The 23,425-nt window shown below is 38.0% G+C and overlaps 2 protein-coding genes across 4 annotated transcripts in view; one reads left to right on the top strand and one right to left on the bottom strand.

The window, feature by feature from the left end:
• Window positions 1-18,995, bottom strand: part of ATR (ATR serine/threonine kinase) — a 40,633-nt gene extending 21,638 nt beyond the window's left edge. The window contains exons 1-22 of one of the 3 annotated variants that reach the window (XM_051626493.1): window positions 18,916-18,995; window positions 17,983-18,074; window positions 16,456-16,599; window positions 15,009-15,898; window positions 13,825-14,012; window positions 12,365-12,559; window positions 11,918-12,144; window positions 10,934-11,080; window positions 10,582-10,780; window positions 9,733-9,992; window positions 9,152-9,342; window positions 8,944-9,044; window positions 8,479-8,650; window positions 7,635-7,802; window positions 6,585-6,779; window positions 6,052-6,237; window positions 5,502-5,594; window positions 4,214-4,344; window positions 3,875-4,018; window positions 2,644-2,737; window positions 1,802-1,927; window positions 96-302 (exon numbers count right to left, since the gene is read on the bottom strand). In XM_051626493.1, the coding sequence (XP_051482453.1) occupies window positions 96-302; window positions 1,802-1,927; window positions 2,644-2,737; window positions 3,875-4,018; window positions 4,214-4,344; window positions 5,502-5,594; window positions 6,052-6,237; window positions 6,585-6,779; window positions 7,635-7,802; window positions 8,479-8,650; window positions 8,944-9,044; window positions 9,152-9,342; window positions 9,733-9,992; window positions 10,582-10,780; window positions 10,934-11,080; window positions 11,918-12,144; window positions 12,365-12,559; window positions 13,825-14,012; window positions 15,009-15,898; window positions 16,456-16,599; window positions 17,983-18,074; window positions 18,916-18,974 (4,209 nt within the window). In that variant the 5' untranslated portion in view covers window positions 18,975-18,995. Of the gene's footprint in view, window positions 1-95; window positions 303-1,801; window positions 1,928-2,643; window positions 2,738-3,874; window positions 4,019-4,213; window positions 4,345-5,501; window positions 5,595-6,051; window positions 6,238-6,584; window positions 6,780-7,634; window positions 7,803-8,478; window positions 8,651-8,943; window positions 9,045-9,151; window positions 9,343-9,732; window positions 9,993-10,581; window positions 10,781-10,933; window positions 11,081-11,917; window positions 12,145-12,364; window positions 12,560-13,824; window positions 14,013-15,008; window positions 15,899-16,455; window positions 16,600-17,982; window positions 18,075-18,915 lie in introns of those variants that run through there. The other 2 variants (XM_051626495.1, XM_051626494.1) reach the window with 2 other exon arrangements.
• Window positions 18,996-19,716: 721 nt separating this feature from the next.
• Window positions 19,717-23,425, top strand: part of PLS1 (plastin 1) — a 42,745-nt gene continuing 39,036 nt past the window's right edge. The window contains exon 1 of the mRNA XM_051626686.1: window positions 19,717-19,742. The gene's annotated coding sequence lies outside the window, so the exon portion shown is untranslated. The remainder of the gene's footprint in view (window positions 19,743-23,425) is intronic.

Below are 23,425 nucleotides of genomic sequence, written 5' to 3' on the forward strand. Positions count from 1 at the left end.
TAGATTTCCCAAGGGTCTATAGAGTAGAAGTTCCCTGCTCCCAAATGTTTTAAAAAACCCATTACTAAACAAAACAGAAGAACAATACTTCTTACCACAAATGTAAAATGTTTTCCTTGAGTTTCACTTGTTGAAAAATCAAGCCTTCCAGGATCTATAGCTCCCAGTTCACCTAAACATTCTCCACAAAGTAGCCGGGCTTGAGAATTTGCATCCTGGCAGCCAATTAGAAGTACAGTTACCAACTGGGAGATAACTGGCTCCACAGTTTCACTGTCTGTTACGTACTTGATCAGTTTTTCCTAGGAAGGTGAAAAACAAGATTAGTGAATCTACAATCTTGGTTATGGTAAGTAATCTCAGAAATCTTCCACCTGTCACTCACTTCATATTTCATTTACCCCTGACTTTAGGTTAGCGATTCAAATACTGTTATTTCCTAACTGTAGCCCAGGTGCCCTAAACTTCTTGCTACTCTTGGAATGATGAAACAAATTAATAGGAATGAGGGATTTAGGACTTAATACTGCTGCCATGGCAAATATTGTTTTTCATTATCATATACCTCTCCATTAACTTCATTTTCTTTCCTTGTCTTACCAAGAACTTCTTTTCTATATTACCTTTTTCACTTATCTGTCCCTATTCCTCAGGTGTTCTGATCCTTCCTCTCAATTTCTTTCATGTAGCTGTTGTCACACCTTTTGGTTTCTCTGCCATTTGTATCTTATTATTTCCCATTGTTGCACTTAGTCACTCTCTGCTTTACAAAGTCCAGGCTTTCAAGTCCTTCAATCAATGCCCATAATTTGAATGGGATGTCCTTTCTTTTTATTTTGTCCCAACTGTTATTCCCCCGTTCCACATGTAGTCCAAATACAGAGAATTTTTGTGCTTCATAATGTGAAGATGTTCGCCATTGTTATGTTTGATGAAAAAACTGAAATCAAAACCAACCTAACAGAGCAATAACAACTCTGAAATAACAGAGCAAATAATTCCACAAGCTGTGAAACTAAGGTTGATTTGCCTCATTTATTTTGCTGGGCTTCTAACTAAGCAAGACATGCCAAGGTTTTGCTGATCTGAGCTGCAAGAACTACTGAATGGCCAGGAAAATATACCATGATTGTTTGTTCATTTAGCTAGGATTTATTTTTTTTAATCTCTGACTGAAGAGTGTCCCACAATCTTACAGCTACTAAGGGGACAGATTTATTTTTTTTAACAGACCACATACATGCCTCTGGTCTAAGAACCACACAGATTCACAAAGCAGCATCTTCAACTTGTACCTGGCTATAAAATTTATTTGAATACAATCAATGGATTCAAATTTTTGAGGGTAAAAGGCAAAGAAGGAAGAGAAAAAAACATACCAAAGGTTTCAGGTGGTCACACATATGTTAAGTCTTTCAGATATTACACTCACACAGAAAAAAACCCTGGCTTTAATGTGTTTGTCTCCTGAGGCAAAAGCCCTACATGTTGTAACAGAGGACAAGCCCACACAATCAAGTGCTGAAATGGACTTCTTAGATACAACTTTCTTCAGAGTTGAAAAAAGGTAAGAAACACACCAACAGCCTTGCTGAATCAGCATCACACTCATTAGGAGGATTTGAAAGTTCTCTTAGAAAGAGACAAAGGAAAGTAATTCCTTTACCCCATTATATTAGGAAACAGCTAGCTTAATAAATTGAAGAGAATAACAGTTCATGTGAACACCCAGTACAAGTAAGGAGTTGTAGATTGTTGGTCCAGATTTATTTTTAATTCTACTACAAGAGGTTTTCTATACCTGATTTCTATATAATGTTTCTTTCAGGCTGGTAAGGGCATGAATACGAACATCCACATTCTCATGCTGAATAGCTCTCATAGACAGCTGCAGTGTTGTCTGCAGGTCAGTGCTTTTGGAGGATTCCTGAACAAGACAGAAGTTTGAGTATGACAGGAACATGGTTCAGCCTTATCTCAAAGAACACAGGTGAGAACACATATAAGCAACTACCTTTCTGCCTACATTCTCACCTGTATTTATATATCACTGTCTTCCTGTCTATTTTTCAAAATACTCTGCTCAGAAAGGTGCTACATTTACATTTTTGTATAAATTAAAGTGATTAAATGAGAAAATGCTTTGAGCACCACATTATCTAAAATAAAATTAATTTTTAATTTCTTTTACATCTCACTCCCACTACATAATTTCTTCTTTCCATCTATTACCTAACAATTCTGAGGACAAGGAAAAGTGGACCACAGAGTACTCCTAAAAATTGACAAACTTTGTTACCTTTAAAGACAATACAAAAGAGGGATCAAATTAAAAGTAGCTTCTTTTGTAACACGTTCATTGCCATAGCTAATACTACTCACTTTTATAATCTCTTTAATGTAAAAAAAAAAAAAAGAGAAGTCAGAGTTCAGGAGAAGCTACAGAAACAGGCATGTTAAAAATGAGCATATTTCACTTCTAAAGAAGAATCAAGATCTGCTTCACTGTATTCCTGCATTACATAAATGCTGTTTTGTTGTGGAGACAGAAAAATACTATTACCATTTAGCAATAAATTTTTCATGTTTTCTTCACTTGGTGTGAATTCATTTGATGCATTAAAAAGATAAAGGAAGCTGTACCTTTCTGTATTCCTGAAGGACTACCTGAATTTCTTTTAGTTCTGGAAGGTCAGGCAGAAAATATATTTCATGTAAAAAATCTCGTACTGCATCCCTAATAGATTAAAAAAAAAAATTGCAAAGAACACAGCAAATGTTAGAGCAGAAAAATCTTAAAAACCTATCAAAAGAAATGAATTAAATGTATTGACTAGAATAACAAAAGCTTGAAAAGCAGAAAAAAGTAAATTCCATTATTTTTAAATCTAATTAAGTATTCATACTACACCATTTGTTCCTCTTGTTACTCAACTAAGTCACAGGTATTTTTCCTAAATACTAGAAATTTCTCTCTCTTTCAAGGACAGTTCCTCCCAAAGCTTTCAAAGTTGCCACTCATCTCTAAGAGGACTGACTCTCCTTATTTTGGACACTGGCCAACGGGCCAGTTCTAGTTTTCCTTATAAAAAGAAAACACACAACCAAAAAAATAATTCTGTGTTCCCAACATGATGGGATCTCTCTCAATTTTTCTACTATGGGCTTCTATAAGACCCTTATTAGTCCGACTGTCACCTTCTGAGTGCTGTTGGTATGATACAGTGCAAGAAAACTGAAAAGCCAACAAAAGTAATCAAGATATAAACTCCCACCATTCCTAAAATAATAAATTTAAAGCTACAAGGCATGAAAAAGAATTAAGACGCAGCATTGTCTTCAAAAAGGTTAAGTAATAAAAACTTAAGTATTTTGTAGACTTTGATTTTATTTTCAGTTGCTGTAGCCACTTCTGAAGAGCATGTATGAAATCATACCCAACATCAAATTTTGTGACTTCATAATTATAACTAATTATTGAAAGAAACAAATAAATAACTAATTTCCTCCCTATTTCCAACTTGATCCAACACTCTCTAGTTTAGAGCAAATGTTAGCCATCATTGTCATTCCGTCTGTCTGTGCTGTAGAGAGGGAAGTAATTTTTCCATACCAGCAGAAAAAAGACAGAATCAGAAAACTTGGTAGGAAAGTGTCTAAGCAGGTTGTAACTTGGCCACAAAAAACAACTTGTCAGATGAGGCTATCACTTGTCAAATTAAAAAATTTAGAGAAGTGGAAATTTACAGAATAACATACTATTTTGCAGAAGAACAAGTTTTCTCAGCTCAATGCTGGGTAACATTTATTTAGGATTATTCCCATCCCTATTACAGGATTTAATCCATATAACTGAAAATATTTTGTACAGTACCTGTTCTCAACTATGAGAAAGTAAAATACTGCTGTAGTTTCCTTTGGTTGGATATGTATAAGGGGCAATAATGCTACTATCACATGACTAAGCAAGGAGCCAAGATATGAATGGTCCAGACTTCGAACAAAACAATCCCAGGCTCTAAAGAAGAAAAGACAACAAACCAGCAGTAATCAATGAATCTTCTCTGCATAAAGACATTTTAGGTGAGTCATAAGAAGCATTTTAAGTTATTTCAGCTCTGTGGTTTAGATTATTGTCTACAACAAAGCAAAAAGGTGCATTCAAAACCAGAAATGACAGGTATGTCACTGTTTGGATACACTATCAGTTCACCTGCAACACAGTTCTGGAAAGTCATCCTTGTATCTTAGAGCTGTTCTCAGTGTAGTCATCATCTTCACTCTTACTGAACTGATGTGTTTTGGACCCATGAGCTTCATTAAAGACATAAGACTGTTTAATGCCTAGACACAGAGAAAATTAATTTTAGTGTATTAGATACTAGTAAAACATACACAAACCATGCATTCTAGTAAAATAAGGCTACCCTGGCTTAAGAAATCATACTCTGTCAGACATGACATCCAGTTTGATGTTTCAATAAATAATTTGAGGGTTATAGGAAAACAGAATTAAAGGGAATCTTTAATGATGGGATTGTAACAACAAAAAAAAAAGTCATTTAGGCTGTTGACAGATTTATGAGGGAAGAACCATGGACACCAAAGGAGTTCATGGTTATAGATATTTGTTATAAGACACGATTGACTACACGTCCAAAGTTTCAGAAGCTGAAAAGAGCAGATACTTAAAATTCAGAGAAAATAAATAAAATCGCTTTAAAAAAAAAAAAAACCCACCAGCAACAGAATTGACATACAACTTCTAGCAGAAGTGACCAGTAAGCTTCAGGGAACAGGTAGTAGCTCAGTTGTCAATAGGACTGACAACAGAGTGAAGAGAAATACCGAGATGCACAAAAACCAGCAGATATTTCATGCACAGTAACACGGCATGAAACAGGGTAGAAAAATATCCAGCATGACAGGTTAGTAGCTCAGGAAGAAACCAAAGCTTGAGAAAAGGTCACAGAGATGGAAACTCACCAAGAACAAAAAGTAGGGCAAGGAAAGATAGAAACAATAGCAGAGCAGAATCTTCAGACTTTGACTGGAGGTGTGAGCTCTAATTTCTCTAAACGCTCTCTACCGTAAGGCTGGATGGAGCTGTTCTGTGAGAAGCAAACCCAATAAAGCCCAGTTTCTCTTGGATTTGCAAATAATTTTCTCTAGCTTGTGCTTCTGTAACCCTGCTCCTGGCAGCAAATCCAGTTTTTTAACACAGTCCTTCATACTGAATTTTCACACATAGAAAATATACACTGGTTTGAGTGACTTTTTACATCTACCAAGTCTGACTGGAATATGCATATTAGCTCATCATTAAAGGAAAAAAAACAAACTTCTGTGCTTACGCAGAAGCCCAGCCTACAGTGAGATCATCAGTTTCCAAAAATCATGTTGGAATTTTAGTATCTTTGAGACTTCAATGACAGTAGCCCAGAATATTTAAATAGCCCTTGCTTATCTTTGTTTTAATATTCCAAATTAAGTTTACGCACCATTTTTTTATCCTCAATGCCAACACTGGAACTCAGTAACTGCATGTTAAAAAAAGCCAAGATACCAAGCAATTTAGGTTGCAGATAATCAGCCTGTGGAGGGAAGGAAAAAAAAAAACCCACAGTAAAACCCAAATAATCTTACTATCAACACATTCCTGTGATTAAGAAATTACAAAGCAAGTATGAAATGCTAATTCTGAAAGACAAATGAGAAGAATTCCAAATACATACACTGCTCCTGAAGAAATATAATTGTTAATGAAAGACATCCTCATTAGACTGTATGGATTTTTGTTTTGGTAGGATTTGGGAATCTGTGTGTGAGGGGGTTGGGTTTGTTTGGGGCTTTTTGTTTTGTTTTGGGTTTTTTTATGACTACTTGTTACATATCTCTCTATTACAGGAACACCTCATATGATAAGCCAGCCCTTCCTCCACTTTTTGCCTCAAATAAGTGATGTTCAGAGAAAGTCAATTTGTCTTCACTCTCAGACTGGCTAGAAAAAAATCTTGAACAAAAAATGAATGTTAGTTTTGATGTACTTACCATTTGTTCAGGCGATGTTATTTCTCTAGGTCCCTGATAAGGATCATCATGAGACGCAAACGAAGCCAATATTGACAAACCATTGAAGACCTGTTGATAGTGTTCTCCTATACGCAGCAACAACTCATTATGCAGTCCCTGGTAGTCCTGTCTCAGCAAGCTTCCCAGTTCTATCTCAGTCTCATTCTATAATCAAATAGCAAACAGAAACCAAGTCTTTATTTCATCATAACGAAACCAGTACACGGAGACAGGAAGAATAGGACTCTGGTTGATTCACCATAGAAATCAAAGAAAAAGCTTCCAATCAGCTCCATGTTAAATAAGCAAAGTTTTTACAGTGTCTAGAATTCACAAAAATATCTTCTAATAGATCCTCAGAGCCATTTAACAGATTAAAAATAGCAAGAACAAAACTTTTGCATATACAATTTCCCAATGTACATTTTCCAGATTTTAATTTAAATAAAGCAGAAAGCTCACTATTGATCAATTGTTGCTCTTAATCTGCGTGTACAATACAGCAAACCTACCTTGAGGTAATGAAGCGCTCGCTCAAGCTCATCCTTGGAGCAGGAACAGACCAGATGTGAGAAGATGTATTTGAAGTTATTGATTAAAATCTCTCTTCGGTTCACATTCAACTGTTTCGCGATGGTTCGAATAAGCGCGGAGGCCGCAGGACTGGCCTTGGCTGCAAGGTCAGGAAGCAAAACTTGCAGGGTCCGCTGGTAAATTAGGAACAACACTTAGTGAAAAAACAACAAACAAATCAAACCTCTCCAAAACCTGGGGTTCAGCTTGGTTCTATTTGTGTCAGTAAAACACACATCTCTGGTCATACACAAGACCACAGGTATGAATAAAGCAGAACTTCAAGGAGATGGAAATACCTAGTAAAAATGCAGATAAACTAAAAATTACTTCAAAAAGTGCTTCATCTAATAAAAATTGAGAAACACGTAGGCAAAAAGTGAGATAGCACTTGTTGGGTCCATTCAGATTCTCCACAAAAGAAAAAAAAGAGGAAAAACACAACAAAAAGCCCAACATGCTGATGCACAACCACGCCCCCCCCCCCCCCAATCAACTAGAACACTGCTTACTTGTGCATTTCACATCTTCTAACAAGCAAAATAGGAGTATGAAGCTATTTAAGCTTCACATAAGACAGATATCTAGCCAGATGAACAAGAGATCTATCGACAGAACCATACAATAGCTTACTTCATTTAAAATAAGAAAGCAGACACCAGCAAAAGTCACACTTTACCAAGAATCCCTTTAAGAGCACTTGATATAGTCCATGAGCACTGCAGACTCTAGTTCATAATCTGTCATACTTGAATTAGAACTGTAGGTATCACTGTAAATCTTCTATAAAACTGTTCCTCTGTATTTGAGCTCCTAGTTGCAACAACCCCCAAGTACTCTACCTTAAGCATATCACAATAACTAGAGAAAAAAATTTCAAATCTGTGCCATTCACAGAAAAATTGTGGACCAGAATAGAAAACCACAAGCACACACATGTACATGAAAAAAAACAACAAACCAGAAATATAAAGGACTGACCAACTTACTGAGAGAAAGCGATTTAGATCTGGAAAATCAAATACATTGGCAATCTCAGATAACATGTCCAGAGCCATTTCCCTCTGGTGAGCAGCTGTTTGTTTCTGTAGCTCATTACCTTGGCAGGGAGCACCCAGTACTGCCATCTGGCTGGAGTGCAGGGATTCCACTAGAAACTAAGCATGAAGAAGTGTATGTTTAATATTATTTTCCCCTTTTTCACTTCCTAAATATAAACCCAAGAGTTCGGCTCCTCTTTCTATTAATCTGTTTTTCTTTCTCATTTATTGCACATAGATCTACAATTATTACTTTGTGATAGAGCTGGATTATCATCCACTTAGTAATTGCATTTAATTTTGCAACCTTGGATTCAGACATTGCATCATTTTAAAAAATATTCAAAATTAGGAAAGTCTGCACTTAATATTTTGCTTTAAACTAAACTTCTATCTTTAGGTAATGAATAAAACAAAAGAACAAATCCATCTTGTCAGCATTATGACTGTAAAAAGTTGACTTGTATTCCAATTTCAAAGTATAGACTCCCGTGACAATGGTACCACATAATGCAAGAAACTGTGTAATTTCTCTATTTCAGCATGACAGCATCTAGGGAATAAAAACAGAAAAGCAATACTGCCAAGGGGATAAGACTATGACAAAGGAAAAAATCTCCCATTTCTTCCTGAATTTTTACAGGGTTTTTTAATGTTTTGTTATTAAAATAATTTCCTTCTTGAAATTTCACCCTGTAAATTAGTGTAGTTTTTACCTTTAAAACCATTTTCAAAACACAGAAAAAGAACCTAAACATATGGCTTTCTACACCACCAAATCCTTTCTTTTTACCTGACAGATAGGCTTCTTGTACTGACTGAAAAAAGCTTGCAGTTTTATGGACTTGGCTGACGCCAGGGATCGAATTTCTGTGTATGCTGCTCCAGCCACAGAAGCTGACTTGGACAACAAACAGTGCAACAAATGCAAGAGAGCAAATGGTACCAGATCTCCTTTTGATGCCCTTAGGAAAAGAGAATCACTGCATTAATAAAATTACTTAAGAATATACCATCACTATAAGGCAAAGTGACTCATCATTGTATTTGCATAGCTTATCTGTATGTCCTATGGCAGGGAAGAAGAAAATAAGGAATATTCCTTATCAATCAACAGCTTAGTACAGTTGGAAAGGGCTCCAGACAAAGGCTGGACTTGAAATAAAGTAATTTAATCTTACATTTACATTTAAGCATGAAGTTAATTTGCATCACAGACTGACATTATTTTGCAATTTTCAAGACACTACAAAAATACCTTCCAATGTCACCTGTTGTGAGAATCAAGGTATCTTTAAGTTCATTATTTCTTGATATTTTGGCATTTGTATAGGCTTCTTTCATTCTCGAAACAAACAGCTAGAACACATGAAAACCAAACAAAAAATAATTTTGGAGTATTTGACATCAGTGAAACAAAAAACACAGTAAGCGAGGAAAACCAACAAAAATTAATAAGAACTCACTTCTTTTATGAATTCTTCTTCAGAGTCTAAAGATTCCAGTATGTTCTTTATGCAACCACTGAAAGCCACTCTTACATCTTTGTCTGGATCTTCCATTAGATTTAATAGAGAACCAAGAAGAATCTTCACACTGGACTCATCAGTGTTAAAATCCAGATGTTTGCAGAGATGAGGTATATTTTCTATAAATGCTGAGCGGCATGGGTTGGAGGAAGAAAGGAAAGCGTGTTTTTTATGCTTTTTGAAAATCTACTGAAGTATACAAAAGAGTGATGCAAGTAAGCCATAAAGCACACTATTGTTTTTTCTCAAAAGTGTAAATAATGTCAAGCCAGAAAAGTAATTTAAAACTCAGAGTATTACATTTCTAGATATAGCCATAGACTAAAATTATTTAAAAACAGTATCAACTTTGGCAACATCAAACATTAGCAGCGATATCAACCGAAACACAGAATTTCAAGCACCATTTGGCTATTAAAAAAGCAACCTAGAAAAAAAAGAATGAAGAAAAGTACCTAAGGAGCGACTTGCTACCTCATATTGAAGTGCAAAATGTGAATAAAGGTAATGTCACATACCTAGCTTTACTGAACTGGATACTTTGTTCTCAAGCAGAACAAGAAATGGCTTGAAAACACAGGCTTGCACAAGAGAAGTTTTTCCTTGAGCAGAAGTCACAGTAAGACTGCTACACAAAATATCGTAAGTAAAATGCTTAATAGCAGAGTCTGCTAAGGAAGGTTGTACACTGAATGTACCAGACAGACAGCAAGATAGTTCCCCAACTATAGCAGCACAAGCCTCCTTGACTAGCTCAGATTCATCTTTGATTTGATTTCTGAAATGAAAGCAAAAATGAAACCATTTTAATAGACCATTTACCTAGAGATTTGCATTTCTACATCGTCTGAACACTCTAACTATAGTGAAAGTGCTATCAGGACAATTTAAGGACTGGTCTCACTAAATTTTCTTTCTCTTTTTCAGATTACTCTCAAGTTCTATTAAATGCTTCAGGTAGCACTGGGCGTGCTGATTCTGGCATGTTATAAAGACACTGAAGACCAGACACAATAGGACACAACACAGCAAGTCGTATGTACAAAAGCTAGAGAAATTGGAAAGGCTCAAAGAGACATATGGACAAACATTTATTTGACAGACAAAGATATCTCCTTTCCCATCCTTAGTTTAAATATATTATTTAGAAATGGGGTCTTCAACTAGTGAAATAACTTATCTGCTGACATGGAAAAGGAATTACCATTCTATTATACAGACATGGTCCCTTGGACCTATCTGCTTGCTAACAGGTGATTTCTGAAACTGAGATCGAGCAAATTCTGAATGAAACAAAAATTAAACACACATTTCAGTGCTTATACTACATGTCTTGTTTGTCCACACAGAAAAGCAGTAATACATACAACAGAGCTTTGGGAATCATACTGCAGGCCTGCACGCTTCGTGGATGAAGCAGGAGAGAGAATCCTTTAACACAAGCAGCCCGAATTACTTCATGTGGACTTTGCAGTGCCCAATGATAGATGGATTTTCTCCAATCCAGACAAATGTTTCTTGGGAAGAGAGACAGCAGGAACACACAGTGTGACTGCGTTTGGGGTGCTAAAAAAACCAAACAACAAACAATAAAGCAGATCATTACTTGATTTAAATTTTTCATGTCATCAATCATTGTAAGAGGGCAAAGAAAATAATTTTACTTTAGAACAACCATTCCATATATATATTAGGCTTCAAATATTTTAACATACTTACAGAAACTCTGTGCCGCTTTTTGACTCAAAACTAGAGGATCAAACCCAAAACACTTAAAAGAAGAATCATCTGGATGGTTGTAAACCCAGGGCAGAGATAGCAAGCCACATAAATTATCAAGAATCTGATCACTCAGTGGAATTTTCACTAAGGGGAAAAAAAAAAACACACCACAACAAAAAACCTTGCTATTTTTACAGTTGTGCATAACTCATAAAATAGTTACACATTTTATGTTCTTAATTTGCTACAAAATGTTAATTTTTCTATCAACAAAGATTAGTATTGCTGTTCTCTCATGTTGATATATTACATCTTAGACATGTAATAATAAATGGTGTAGAGTTACATCAAAATAATCTAAAAACTCCTTTTAACAGTTAACAGCATGTAATACACACACAGCAAAATTAATACAGCTTCAGGGTATCTGGATTTGTACAAAGACTCTCAGGTGTACTTTGGGAGGGCTCGTAAGCTGAACTCCTTAATAATAACACGAGTCTTAGTAGAGTCTGTCCTCCATCCTACTAACTACTTGTAACAAAAACATGCAAGTAGTTAATATTTTTGGTATGCTTCCTGCATGCCACATTTGCTGAAGCTGGTAAGAAGCTTTGAAATCTTTCAGTGAAAGAGAGAGTAAGGCATGGTGTCTCTGTGTGTTTTTAAAATAAAACTACTAAAAAAGTTTGTTTCTTTCTTCTGAGTATTCACTATTCCCCCTCAGCCTTTTTTCAGATAAAAATCAACTGCAGTACAGATAAAGACTATTAAAACATGTTCAAAAAGGAATGTAAAAGAAGCTCTCTAAACAGAGAATACCACTTTTTTTTTTATTTACCTTTTTTTTTTTTACAGGAATTGGAGTTCTAACACAAGATCAATAATTTCAGTACCTCTACCACAACAGACTGATTTAGTCAGATGTATCGCTAATTTACAAATCAAACAAAAGACAAGCTAGTTTAAAGGATTTCTCACCTTGTGCATACAGCAAAGCATCAAAGATCTTCACTATTCTGTCAATCACTTGTTCTAGATTGTCAATCTGTGTAGCAGCCTCTAGCAGGTTTCTGCAGACTTTCACTACTCTTGTGATAAAATCAGAGGAAATCCACTTGAACTGTGTATTCACTACTGAATCAGAGGTGCTTGGAGTATTCTTACACGTGTTGGGGTTACACAGATGAGTTACTTTATGATCTGCACTGTTAAAATAGAAATCATATGATCAATGGAACAGACTATAAACATTTAATACTGTACTTCTTGCAAGCAAAGTTACTATGAAAATGTACCTCTTCAAAATGTACAGGACTTACCCAATACTTGTCCCAATACATTGAAAAACCCTAAAGTAATCTACACAAATCATAGTAACAGTTACAAGAAACTACTGGTCTTGAGGCTTGACCTTAGTACCTTTACCTGGTAGAATTTGTTGGGGGAGAACAATGAACTGTGCACAATGCAGCCAGTCGCAGAATTACAGCAATGCCTTCTACGGTCTGAAGAATATCTGCTGTCAGAACCTCCTTCTCAAGGATAAATATCAAGGATGCAGCTTTATCTGTGATGGCATTCCACAGTGTGCTCTTCAACTTCATGTTCACAGGACTACGTCTGTAATTCGACCATATTAATTATTTTTCCCACACAATTTTTTAGAAAAGATCAATAATCATAGTAAAAGCAGAGCTAATCTATGATGAACACAGGATTAGGAAAACACCACAATAAGCCATAGTATAAATGAGCTCTTTGAGAGATCAAGAAACTAATTCTGAAGTTAAAGATGATGCAAGTCAGACTTATCTGAAAGGCTCTAAAGGTATAACTCTACAATCCTTGGGAAGATCATGGTGAGCAGGGTGGCTTCTGATGATTATAAAAAGGCAAATGTTACACACATCTTCAAGGAAGGCAAAAAAGGAGGATCCAAGGAACTAGAGATCTGCCAGCCTAACCTCAGTCCTTGAGAAGGTTATGGAAAAAGTCTTCCTTGAACTCATTTCTAGCCATAAGGGACAGGAAGGTGACTAGAAACAAACAACACATATTTACCAAGGACAAATGATGACAGACCAACTTGATTCCTTTCTACAGTAAGACAAGTTGCTCTGCAGATAAAACATGAGATGCTTCTTCAGAGGCCCTCAACTGACTAGAAAACTAGCTCAACAAGAACCTCATGAAGGTCAGAGACATGAAAAGTCCTGCAACTAGCAAAAAAAACAACCCATGCAGCGTAACAGGCTGAGGGCTCACCGGCCAGCAAGCAGATTTGAAGAAAATGACCTGGCAGACTTGTAGACAAGTTGAACATAAGAGCAGTGTGACCTTGTTGCAGAGAAAGCCAAATACAGTTGCAAAGGTTAACTCCAGACTGGCCTGTATTATCAAGAGTGAAAGCTGATCATGAGCTCACAGCTGAAGCACAGTTTTGGGTGCCCAAACACACAACAGCGATCAGCAAGCTGGAACAAGTCCAAGAGAACCAGGGAGCTGAAGCACTGCAAAAGAAGAAGCTGAAAGAACTGGCTCTGTTCATCATCAACCTGACATAACTACACCTGCTTTAACTACATGCAGTGCAACAACATAGCCACATACACAATTCTGTCATTCTGTACCTATACTGTCAGCTTTTCTGCTTTCAGTGTGTAAAAATGAAAATTATTTGCATTGAACTTTTTATAAAGAGTGTCTAACTAAAATTTGGCTTAAAAATAATCTGTAGATTATGATCCTTAAAAATATTATTTAGATCTTTTACCTAAAGATCTTTCAATGTGGCTGCCATGAAGAAACTGCCTTTAAAAAGTTGTCATTTGTTACTATTCATTGGCCAAATTACTATAAAAGTAGTTATTGTCTAGGTGTCATACATTACTGGTGTAGGTGATTTCTTTGGATGCTTTGTTGCTAGGCTTAGTCGCCGTCTTTTCTCTGGAATTTCATCACTGCTGCTGCTCCACCCATCAGTATCAGAAGTATCTAACTGGTTCTGATGAAGCTCCTGAAAGATTTCTTCTGTTTGTGTTTTCAATGCTGTGTAAAGTGGACTCATCAGATACTGTGATGGAAAACAGAGGTACCATGACATATGCTACGTTTGACTTCTCAAAGACTGTATTACTGTTTCTGACTTAAAAAATTTCCAAGTATTATGGTTACAGAGTTCTCTAAAAAAATTATATTAATTTTTTTTTTTAATTAGAAGATGAAAACTCTCATAAGCAATGAAGTTTCCAGTGTTCCTACCAGGGGAAATGCAGCTTGTATGGCTATTTCCCAGTTCCTGCCATAACACCTTGCTTCCAAAACCATCAAGACAGACACACTAAGTTTAGCAGACAATAGAGATGGTACACATATCTGAGGGAACACTCAGCATATCAACATCTCATTATTAACACTTCATTATGGTTTTAAACTAAGAAGGTAGATTTAGATTGGACATAAGGAAGAAATCCTTAATGGTGAGGGTGGTGACACACTCTGAGACTGCCCAGGGAGGTGACAGATGCCCCATCCCTGGAAACAGCTAAGGTCAGGTTGGACAGAGGTCTGAGCAATCACATCTAACTGAAGATGTCACTGCTCACTGCAGGAGAGGTGGACCAGAAAGCCTTTAAATACCCCTTCCAATCCAAAACATTCTATGATTCTATTTTAATTCAAACCTTTCTGTCTGCCTGCCCCTAACAAATACGACTAAAAGCACATAATTAAAAAGTAGGAACAGCTCAGATGAAGGGAAATTACTTGTAAATCTGTCCTTACATGAGCATACTCTGTGCCTTACCCCCATTTTACACTAAGATTACAGACAGACCCTTGTGCCTACATAGTTTGTCAATAGTTTGAAACATCTAAAAAACATACGGTCCAGTTACATCCAACTAATTCAAGAATTCTAACCTGTGGAAATATGTGAGACAGTAGAGAAACAAGGAGTATCAACTTATGCAATTAAAAACAGTAGTTCTAGATTTTCTTCTTTGCACAGATATAGGGTTTTGTACATGACCTATTCATACAATAAATACAGTTTTTAACATTAACCTACCTCTTGTTCTTCCTGAGATCCAAGCACATTCACAAAAATTCCGCATATGGTACTAATATGGACTTTTCTTACTTGTAAGGCAGATTCATAGCCAGTTGGAACAAACTCCAGAAAATATTGCAGTATATGGCAAAAAGCAGTTTTCAGCTTTTCAGACTGAAGACACCTAAACACATCACCTTCCAACAACGCACAGAGCTTCTCTAGAAGCATATTCAAGTAGACAGGTTCAATATTTTGGTAAGAATCTGCTTCAAAAGGCAACAATTTCCTCACCAACAGTAAAAGTGGTTCTCCAAAGAGCTCTGATTCCTCAGTATCCATTTCAAATGCTGACTGTAGAATTCCAAAAAAGACTGTGAAGAAAACACTGGCCAGCTGTTCTGGAGGTCCTCCTAAATTAATTAATTTTACTAAAAACTTCAACGACAAAGCTTTAACTTTTGGACTGCCATGCTCCAACAGGGAGCAACCTATCCCCCAGAGGATGATATCCTGTCTCACAAAAAACACATCTGCAACAATATCTGTCAGAACAGACATGATTATAACTTCCAAACTTTCTACATTGGGCATGCCCATCAGCTGTAATGGTGCCAAACTTAAATATCCCACATTATCACTTGCATTACTTGAAAATCTCTTCACAGTCACTGGCCAGACTAGTCCATCTCCCCAGCGATCCTTTTGTGTATCTCTTTCATGCAGGAAGATTAAGTCTTGGAAAAGCTGTAGTATGTCTTTAGTTAGCACTTCAAAAATGGAGCCATTCTTCACTTTAAACAGAAAAAGTAAAGAGCAAATGACATCACAAATGTTCTTGTGCAACATGCTGCAGTTTGGAGTTGCAGCAATTCGGAGAAGCCTTGTTATGATCCAGTTACTAAATTCTAAGACAACAAAAAAGAAACAGCAAACAGAAAATTATGAAGATAAAAATCAAAACCTCCTATTACAAGCACCTCCTTGAGAGCAGGCTGCTCATCAGTAAAAGAAAAGAAGACACCCTGAGATAAATGCATGTGGACTTAGTACAAGAGAGCCTTCACTGGGACATTTCTTCAGCAGATCTTACTGAGAAAGAGCAAAAGGGGAGGGACACATGATAGACATTTTACACTGGGTAGTTTGAGACAGTTTCCTCTGTCAAAAAAAAACCTCAGACAAAGTATATGCATACAGGATCTCTCATCAACATGAAATGGGTAAAAGCAATGAGCAACGGCAACAAATAAGGTCAAACTCTGCCTTGATAAATTTCCATTATCACAAGTGCAAATCATTTCACAATAATGCCTATAATAATATTCACTTACTAACAAATATGCAATGCTGAACTTACAAATCTGTCCATCTCCCATTTTTGCTCTTTCATATGATCTTACTGTCAAAATATTTAAATCCTGAACATATCAAGCTTCAACATAAATATTTTCAACAAACTCACCAATGCAACTGCATTCGGTCTCCTGCTGATTTCCATGCACGTTTACAAACATCAGTGGGGAAGATTTCATGATATGTTGAATGAAATCAAGCAACATCACAGAACTTGGCTGTGAATCTGATTTCTTAATCAGTTCCAAAGCAACTTAAAAAAACAAAGGAGATACATTTCTGATTTAGCATGGCAATAAATCAACTTCACAAATTTATCTTTCAGCTAAAAAGAAAGAAGAAATTTATTACAAAAAATACAATGGTCTGGTATTAAATCCGTATAATTATAAATTGGAAGAGTACTTCATTGATCCACAAAGACAATTTTGTGCATATTGTAAACCCTCTATGTGACATGAAACAGTATGAAGAAAAATATGTTACTCAGCTTAAATATTATTCATTCACATTAAATTCATTAATAGTATTGCACCCAACAGATTGATAAGCAAAGAACAGCAAATACTTAACATTTTAATTTCTAATCACACCGTTTTTCTAGGTTTATTATCTTGATAGAGAAAACACTCTCTAAGAGTTGTTCTAAATCTCCAAGAAATAGAAGTTTTAAAATGGTAAGTTCAGAGTGAAGTGAACTGAATCAGAAAGTTTAGTACAACACTGAACACATCTAATGCTGCTGCATAGCCCCATTTAAACAGGTATCTGTATCACATCAGATTTATCCAAATTCCACATAATTTCCTTCCTGTGCTATCTATCTCAAATTCAGATTGCAATTAATTAGAAAACTTACATGGAAATGATTAATTTTTTGTACTCAAAAGCAGTATCTAGAGCAGACAGGCTTTTTGTTTGCATTTTGATAGCATTCCTTTTCAGGACTATAAAAGACTAACAAACACATCATCTGCAGAGTAACAACACTGAAATTGATCAATTAACTAGACAAAATATCATTTTTATTGAGACAGCTACATGAAATTATACCTTGGAAACAGTATTTTATCTTTACTGTGATTCTCCTTCATGGAAATGTACAAATAACTACAAATGAGAATTTTCTAGGATACGTGTTTCATAATTACCAAAATGTTGTTCAAGTACTGTAATAATTGGAACCTTAACATGATTTAAGGAATACTAAAATAAGAGTTTGCTAGAATTCAAAAATTAAAAATACATATGTTTATATCAAAGTATTTCAATTCTGTGAGTATTAAGACTTGCAAACTGTATAACCCAATGAACAACATTACATGATACTACTCATTTTCAGTGTCAAGAGCATTTATATTCATACTATTCTGCACTGCATTTTCACCCTCTAGTTGCTTGGGGGTTTGTTTGTTTTGGGTTGTGGTTTTGTTTGTTTGTTTTGTTGTTTGTTTTACTTTAGCTCATAATAGCAAATAATTAATAATAGAAGCTAGTTTTAAAAAGTACAAATGGTATTGCATTTAACTTCTTAACCTTTGTTGAAATTTGAGTTGTAACTTTTTTTTTTTTTGGGTCAGGAGTTACTTAAAGCATAAAACATAAAAACTGTAAAAGATAGGGAAGCAATACTTACCAACATCTACATCTGTAAGAATTCTGTCAATGAACTGGCAGAGTATTTGTCTCGGTTTCTGCACAACTGTATTGTATTCATCTGGACTAGCACTAAAATTAAAAGTACATTATTTTGACACTATCCATTTTAAAATACAGAATAATTATTTTAACTCTATCTCAACAACACAAGGTTAAATGCTGATTTTTTTTTTCTTCTGGAAGTCTTCAAAAAGAAATACAAACTTATTTCTTGCTTTAGTGACCTAGGTGTTCCTCTTTTTGCTTACTCTTCAGAAGTACAAAGTTTTATCAAGTTCTGAAGATAATTTAATAGTATTGCACAATTATATTTCATATATACAAAATTTGCATCTGGCAGATTAAGGAATTTATCTGCCTGCTACTATTAAGCAACAAACCAGCTTTGCTGAAGGGAAAAAACAGAAAACTATGAACCTGTTTTACTTTTGGAATTACCCAGAACGATTCCACCGATTAGCTACCAACACCCTGCGTAAGAAATGTCAACAGCTGCTCAGCTGACTAAGATAGCACCCAGCCCTTGTCAGGTGAAACCTTCAGCATACATTTTGTACCTTCATGTTAACCAACTGCCTCCCGCAAAACAAAGCTGCAATCTTTATGCTGCCATTGAAACTTTAAAGGCAAACATTAGTTACATTATCAGTGCAACCACACTACCAAAACGACAGAAGGCCCCAGGACATGGGTGCCACGCAGGGCAACACGCATCTCAGGTTCCACCAGCACCACCAGTGAGGGAAGCAGCAACCCAGGCAAGCGGCAGGTGGCCAGGACCTGGGAAAGGCGCAGGCCCAGCCCCAGGAGACCCTGCACAGCGGTGGGGAATCTACTTTCCCACTGCCCCACGCCACACACTGATGCCGAGGCCGGGCGCGCTTTCCTGCTTCTCCCTGCCGCGCCCTACCTGGCCAGCTCCCGCAGCGCCGGGATCATGGAGGCCATGCCCAGGCCCTGCTCCGCCATGGCGGCCGCTTTGAAACAGGCCGCGCGCCGCCGAGGCGGGAACTCTGCGACGGCGCCCGGCAGGACCCAAAACTCCTCCGTTGCCGGGCGCGCGCCCCGCGGCGCTGCGGAAGGTTAACCGCTTCGTCACCAGAGCACAGCGCAGCCCCGGAGGCTCAGTGCCCGGCTCCCCAGGGGCTCCCGGGGGGACCTCGCGGCCCCAGCGCGGCTGTTCTTTACGGGGCACAGATGGGCAACAAGCCAGCAGGGTCCAGCGCACCCCGCCGAGCCACGGCCGCTTCCCGGCACAGGTCCCGAGGGGCTGCCGAGGGCGCCAAACGGAGCCCGCCCGCAGGGGCGTCCCGGCGGATCGCGGGCCGGGGCTCCGGAGGGGCTCGCAGCACAAAGGGAGCAGTACAGAAGTTTTCAGAGTGGCTGGAAGCGAGGGGCGCAGTGGCCCTGCGGTGAGAGGCTGTGAGGAGGAAACTTGGGCGCTGGCTGAGAACCCCCCGCTGGAGCGCTCGCTGCCTCCCGGGCCGGGGCTTCCCCGAGCCCGCCGCGGTTCTCTGCCGCCCCACAGGCACAGCCCCCGCCCCGCCGTGACAACCCTCAGCTGTGCGGCGGTGAGACCCCCAAGCCGCAGAGAACAACGCCCCGCCCCGCCCCCGCCCCCGCCCCGCCCCGCCCCGGCCCCGCCATTGGCCCGGCCCGCCCGCCCGGCCCGCCCGCCGGCAGCAGCTGCTGCGGGAGCGGGGCTGCCCGGCACTGCGGGAGGCGGCGGCCGCGCAGGTAGGGAGTGAGTCCCGCGCCGGGGGCACTGCTCGGGGCTACCCCGGCTCGGGGCTACCCCGGCTCGGGGCTACCCCGGCTCGGGGTTACCGCTGCTCTGTGCCCGGGAGGGGTGCGAGGCGGGCCGGGAGGCTGTGTCGGCTCCTGCCGGCAGGTAGCGGTGAGCCCCGCTCCGCGGCACTCGGGGTTGCTCTGCTGCGGGGCTTTCACTTGTTTTCTGTTTGTCGTCCTTTGAGAGTGTAAGTGCGTTTAAATGGATGAAGTACGAGGAGTTCTGAGGGTAAAACCTGGAAGACCGTTTAAACCTCCCGGGGTGTGTGTGGGGGGGCTGGGTGCTGGTGACCCCGGGCTCTCACCCCGCCCGGGTAGCCCCTCCGCAGGGCTTCGGGTTGTGAAAGCATGAAATGAGGGGGGTTACGTACCGGCAGTAGGAGCGGGGAGAGCAACTGAGGGGAAACTGAAGTCTGAGCTCTGATTTTCTCCTTGGGAGGTATAGCTCTTTCTGCCTTTTTTTATTTTCAAACTTTGCCTTAGCGTTGTGTCGCTGCTGAAATAAAATCCTCTCAGCGGCGTCTGTTCTGTTGCCTGTTTCCACTGTGCTCTGGCCATGCCTCGTGCATGTAAAACACTCCACGGAGTGGGCGTGTGTGTGTTTCCGTTCCTGATTAATTTCAGATGGATGCTTTCAGGGTGCCCGTTGCTAATTTTTTATTCATAGAGGATTATTTTTGTTGTGTAAGATGTAGCTATGCTGTTTCATTAAAAATTCTGCTGACCTTTTAAAGGTTGCTAATGTATGAAAGACCTGGAATACTTAGAAAAACTTCAGAAAACATAAATAGGTTTTATCTCTGTTTTTCACACATATTGTCATGATTTCTACCAGCTGGCTTTATATTAGTCTTTCAAGAGTCATTCCTAGAGAGAAAGCAGAAAACATGTAGCTTTTTATTATTTGTTAAGTAGAAGTTTAATGGTCCAGAAAGACCAAGAATATCTGGGTTTTTTAAAAAATGTTATTTTGAACACAAAATTTTCTAGACAATTTCAATTTAAAATGTGTTTATTCTGAAAACAGTATTCAAAGTATTAACTTCCAAGCCTGAAACAACAGTCATGATAAGAAAGGTGTAAATTGCACTAATTGCTAATTTGATGAAGAGTTAAAAGTCCTGCCTCATCTCTAATAAACTGAAAAGACAGCAGGGTATCTGTTGGGGTATTGGGAGAGTTTGAGCAGGCTATATTATTCTTTAGCTTTCAATCCTAAGAAATATAATAAATTTATTGAATCATAGGGTGGTTTTTTTTGTTTTAGTAGTTGGCAAAGTATAAGTTGGCACACAAAATGATTAATTTAAAAAAAAAAAAATGCTTTTGCCTGGAAGTCTCCAGAGTGAACAGTGAGATCATATTAACATAGGTATTGTAGCAGTGCTTCCCCTTGTCATAGGTAGAATGCTACATAAATTAATGGTGCAGTTTCTTTAAGTGTTTAACCAAGCATCTAATTCAGGCATTTTTCTTTTTTATAATAAGTACTTATAGCAGCTCACTAAAGAGAGATGTCCTGCTCCCCAGCATTTTGCCTTCCGAGTTGCCACGCCCCATCTACTGCCTTCTGATCATATAATGAACTTCCTCCTGCTACTGTGGTCTTACAAAACTCTGTGTAAGACTGCCCATAATAATAACTTCATGGGGCTGCAAGGACAAGAAGTCTTCTAGATGCTCCCCATAAGAACATGTTTATGGGCACTCACGAAACCTAGAACTCCCCAAACCCTCCAAAGATACATGAGCTGAAACACCTTGACTTTGTCCCTTGCTTTTCTTGCATGCATATTAAGCAGCTCAATAAACTATTAATTCATCTGCTTGTGTCTTCCTTATCCCATTATTTTATACTTCTATGTCTCTTGACCCTCAGGAGGAGGTGTGGGTGTATTAATATCCAGCTGGAGAGAGTGACTCACCACTCATGAAAATACTGTGCCTTGAAACCATTCTGTGTTTTCTCTTCCAGTATAGAATTGATACTGGTGAAATGACTCTTAGGTGTGCAGAGCTCACATCCAGAATTCAGGGAGAAATTAATGCAGACAGGTGGAACTAAGCATAAAATGGTGTATGTGACACTACCAAGATTTCTGCTGTGGCTGATGTTACTTCCTGCCTTAAACACTGAGGCAGTCCTCACTTGATAGTGAATTTTGGAAATACAGAAATTTGCATCTAGGCCTCTATCTTTGGTTTTCATTGCTTCTTTACCACATTCCTCTGCAGGTCATTGTACTTATTTTGAGACACTGAGTGACTTTGCATCAGACCAACAGGTCCCAGAGCACAAGAGCATGTTAATTGTACTTTTATTTTCTTGATTGCTGTATAATTCTGAGGTAGAATGACTCTTCTTCATGGGGCTTGTCCACTCTAGATGTATCTGAGGTGTTCCCCATGTGGTTAGTGTAACTGTAGGTGAACATCAAGACAAGTGATTATACTGAGACATTTAAATGCTCATGTGTATTTCTGGATGTTTTAATGAACTGTGAAATACAGCAGGTTGATACAGTGATCAGAAGAAAATCAGCCAAGATGGTACATGAGGGTTCTCAGAAATGTCCTATATAGTTTAATATCATATCAAGGAGTCCTTACGGCTTATCATTTGTATGGTTGTTGTAATAATATCTGATAGTCTGTATGAGTACTTGAGGACTCATCTCCATATATAGTCATGAGAGTGGTTGTCAGAGTAGTTGCCTGACCTTTGAACGCCTTGTATTGTTCCAGTACACCATAAAAACATGTATTCCAGCATGCTCCACTTTTATCTATGCCTGTATTGCTTAGTCAACTTGGTTGGAATGAAGGAGCACAAATTAAAATTACATCTTGTCCTGATTATTGGTTTGATGATTTTTTTTTTTTTTAAAGGAAAAGAATTAAGTGGTAAATAGCACTAAGGACCACAGGCAAGGCAGGAACCTAAAAGCAGGATAAGTACACTCAACTGCTAAACAAAAACTAACAAGAGAGAAAAAAATTAGGAAAGACAATATAAAACACTAAAATCTGCTGGGGTTTTTTTCTTTTTTTTTTTTTTCCATGTCTTGTATTTCTATATGTACTCTAGTCAGGTCCTAGTCCTGTAAATATTTAAGCATGTTTTTTCTATTAATAAATCTGCTTACATAATTAAGATTATTGATAATGTAGAATTAAACATGACTAATTTGGAGAGAGAGCATGTAGGAGTATACATTCTTTTGGAACCCACCATTATTATTTCTATGGCAGCAATTACTTCTTTACTTTTCTACAACTATTACTATTAAAAATAGTTGCTAATATGTATCTTTTTGTTACTTTTTTTTCTTGCTGTATGGTATTCTAGAACCATATTCTTCTTGAGGCTAGTAGCCATTGAGGAGACTCACAGAAATGTATGTACTAACAAGATCTGTGTTCTAACATTAAGATTTTTTGAGTTTTTAATTTTGAATGAGAATTAGATGCCTGTAATCTAGTTCTAGAAAAAAAAAATCAATCTTAAATGCTTAATATTAAAATAAAAATAAAAAATCTATAGTTAAATAATATAACTGTCATAAGAGTTCTTGGGGAAAATTTTTCCATGGTTTAATTCACTCTGGAAATTGCTTTTTTTTTAAAAAAAA

This window comes from Apus apus, chromosome 8 (assembly GCF_020740795.1).
Source record: "Apus apus isolate bApuApu2 chromosome 8, bApuApu2.pri.cur, whole genome shotgun sequence".
NCBI lineage: Eukaryota > Metazoa > Chordata > Aves > Apodiformes > Apodidae > Apus > Apus apus.